The following is a 3,453-nucleotide window of genomic DNA, read 5'->3' as shown; positions in this document are numbered from 1 at the left end:
GTTGACTTCCAATTCTGGGGTTTGTACTTCTGGGAGTGGGACAGGTTTGACTCCTGGAACGATTGGTACAGGGTTGACTTCCAATTCTGGGGTTTCGACCTCTGGGAGTGGGACAGGTTTGACTCCTGGTACGATGGGTACGGGATTAACTTCGATTTCCGGGGATTCAACTTCAGGTTTGATGATAATTGGTAGGGGACGAAGAGCTGGAGCAATAGGGGCGACAACCAGTGATCGCGATTGCAATCCTGTAATATTAGTCAGTTTTGTCAGTTTAGATTACAAATTTCAATTCTTTTACCTGGGATGAGCGCCAAAGCAATGCTTAAAACGATTATTGTTCTCATCTTGAGGAAATCAACACAAGAACTGATATCGTTTCCAATTTACTCAATAGCTTATATATGTAATTTTATATTAAACGTCTATAAAGTAATATTATTTTAATTGAGGATTAGTTTGATAAAGTGTAAGACTGCAGTGTCTTAATTGATCTAATAAAAATAAAACAAATTTTCGTTTTTTCGATACAATAATGTAGCGCCGATATAATAATAAAGCTTACTTGTTTATTGTTCTTGTTTTTAATTGCTATAAGGAACCGCATACTAATAATAATAATTAATAAGTATAGTAGTAAGAATTAAGATAACAATAGTTAACATTCTTAGGATTCTTCATTTTTCACACATAACGGTTTTTTCAATTACATCAAAACTTCTTAGGATTTTTACAGAATTTTCGTTTTGTAACATCATTTTATTTAATTTATATTATTATGAAAGCTAATAATTTGATTAATAAGTTTCATAATAGTTATTTATTCTACGAGTGGATGATAAACCACTCGTTACACTCGTGGTTTAAAAATCCACTCGGTAACTTAAGCGTCCGATTTACACTCAGATGAGTTGAATACAACATTTTATTCTTCGAATTAGGCTCAACAAGGCTTAAACTTGCTTTAAATCTGTTAAAAATAATCTGACGTTTCGTACTGAGAAATGCCAAACAGTTGTTAAAACTTCCTTACACGGGAGAAAAACCGTAAATTTTGACAGTGTCGAAGAATAATTTATGTTGTAATTAACAAATAATAATTAATACTACCCAAGGTAATTATAGAAATGATTTTATATCAGGTTGATTTCTTTTTGTTTTTTGAAGGAATTTCATCTCGTAACTATTTTATAGTAGTTGTTAAATTAAAATTATTACGAATTGATATTTCTCTACATAATAATATGTATCCACAAAATTATACCGTGCGATCAAAAAAAAAAAAGTAAATTAGAGTAGGCGGCGATTAAAAGTCCTGCAGATGGCAATCCTGATTTTTGACATCAAATGTCAGTGGAAACTTTGACTAGTTTGCGTTTTATTCATTTTGAGTGAAATAATGTTCACTTTAGAGCAGAAGATTTTTATTGTTGCAAGTTATTACAAAAATGCTGTACAAGACGAAAACGGTGAATGGTCATTTTTTTTCAGTTTGTGAGGAAAATTTCCAGCCCAGATTCCCAGCCAACGTCTTGCCAACTGTAGAGTATTAATAATAATCATCGCCTTCTCTAATATATATTTTTTATTGCACGGTATTTGCTTTGTAACAATTGCATTATTTTTAATATTATTTATTTATATTATTATTAATTTTCATATAATAGTTGCTCTGGCATTAGGCACATGGTTAAGTGACACAAGGTTAACAAATTTATTCATTATTGGTATTGTGATCTAAACAATTATAATGATTTATGATTTTTAATTATTTTTTGCTGCTTACGCGTATACAAATGCAGCTCATTATCTTGAATGGAAATATGCTCATTTTCTTATCTAATTTTTTGGGCTTTTATTAATCCAGTAAACCTTCTATTATCAGATTATTGATCTGACTGTTAAGATTCAAGGTGTGTATTATTTGATATCACGGGGTATATGTCTGTTACGGAAATAATAAATAAATTGATAAGTAACAAAATCATTGGTTATTCTTTCAGATCGATACTTATCACTACAAGTTTTTTTACGGGAGTACATAGTCCAATTTATTGCATATTCAACTATTTTTATTTATAAGAGCTTTATTAAACTTTACCAAGAAGAAACAGACAAAAATTAATAGGACTAGTATGAGTATTTACGTGATAATTGATAATTTTTATAATTATATTTATTATTTATATTTCAAATTTAAAATATGCAAAGAAATCTTATTTTAATTTGTTGCTTCACACTGTTTTTTTTTTTCTCCAATATTTTTATTGAAATTAGATTGTTTTTAAATAGTTATACGAGTATTCGACATAATATTTATAACAGTCAGCTAACCATGTTTTTAAAATAAAATAATTCAAATTCTTCGTGGAGCTAAAAAAAAGATCTAGGTTAAAACCTAAAGACAAGATAATAATAAATATTATTTTTTAATCTTCGTAAACGTAAATTTTAGGATTTTCAAATCGAGAAAATAAACATTTTTTTGGTTTTAATATTATATAATTATATAATTTTTTTACCAATCGCCATTTTGTTTTATTATAAAAGACTTGACTATTATTTAAAAAACTTTTGTAATTATATTTTTCAGTATTTTTCAAACTTAAACTTTACACAGTTCTGTTTGATATTTCACTGAGAAAAAAAAACATATTCATAGTCATTACTTATTAGGTAGTATTTTTTTTTAAATATTCATTAGTCAAATAATCTCCTCTTTGCTATCCGACACTCTTGAAGCCTAACATGTAAGTTTTTTTTCTCCCGCTCTAAACATTGCAATTGGGTTTTTCTGTCCTAATATTATTTTAGTTGTTGTAAAGTTTGCGGCCGATTAGAAACACTTTTAAGTTTTAGTAGCTCAATAAAAGAAATCACAAATTTAATGATTTGGTGACCGTCACGGCCAGTTTAGACAGGAGCGGGTGATACAAAACTTACTTGCTACACTTCAAGAGTGCCGTACAGCAAGTAGGACGTCATTTGACTAATGTAATGCATATTTAAAAAATAATATTTCTGTGTTATAAAAATTTAACCAAAACAACTCAATTTCAAATGGATACTTCATTCTGCCGAATCTTGTATTTTTAAGTACTTTTATGTATTTATGTTTTTACTTCATAAAAAAGACTAATTTGTTTTTTAATTGCAGTTATATATAATTTTATTAATAAAACTAATAATTTTACATAATATTGATAACAAAGTTACATTTTCTATTTAATAGTTGGCGGGGACAATGACTTCAATAACTTTGGGGTTTAAATCCTGGTACGATTGGAACAGGTTGTGGTTTGATTCCGGGTACAATTGGGAGACTGATGTCAATTTCTGGGGTTTCAACTCCGGGAACTGGTTGAGGTTTGATTCCAGGTACAATTGGTACGGGATTGATTTCGATTTCAGGGCTTTCTACGTCAGGAATGGGTTGTGGTTTGATTCCGGGGA

The 3,453-nt window shown here is 29.2% G+C and overlaps 2 protein-coding genes across 2 annotated transcripts in view; one reads left to right on the top strand and one right to left on the bottom strand.

Moving 5' to 3' along the window:
- The window catches only part of LOC123004016 (chromosome transmission fidelity protein 18 homolog), a 21,000-nt gene that overhangs the window by 14,124 nt on the left and 3,423 nt on the right, over positions 1–3,453 (top strand). The window lies entirely within an intron of this gene.
- LOC123004017 (proline-rich extensin-like protein EPR1) overlaps positions 1–3,453 on the bottom strand; it is a 7,369-nt gene that overhangs the window by 1,761 nt on the left and 2,155 nt on the right. Inside the window, 2 exon segments of the mRNA XM_044397116.1 lie at positions 7–248; positions 3,250–3,453. Of these exon segments, the coding sequence (XP_044253051.1) occupies positions 7–248; positions 3,250–3,453 (446 nt within the window).

This window comes from Tribolium madens, unplaced genomic scaffold (assembly GCF_015345945.1).
Source record: "Tribolium madens isolate multiple individuals breed KSU strain unplaced genomic scaffold, Tmad_KSU_1.1 Scaffold_1;HRSCAF=32;Tcas5.2_LG8, whole genome shotgun sequence".
Classification (NCBI taxonomy): Eukaryota; Metazoa; Arthropoda; class Insecta; order Coleoptera; family Tenebrionidae; genus Tribolium; species Tribolium madens.
The sequence above is the reverse complement of the archived record's forward strand: the minus strand, read 5'-3'. Positions and strand labels throughout refer to the sequence as shown.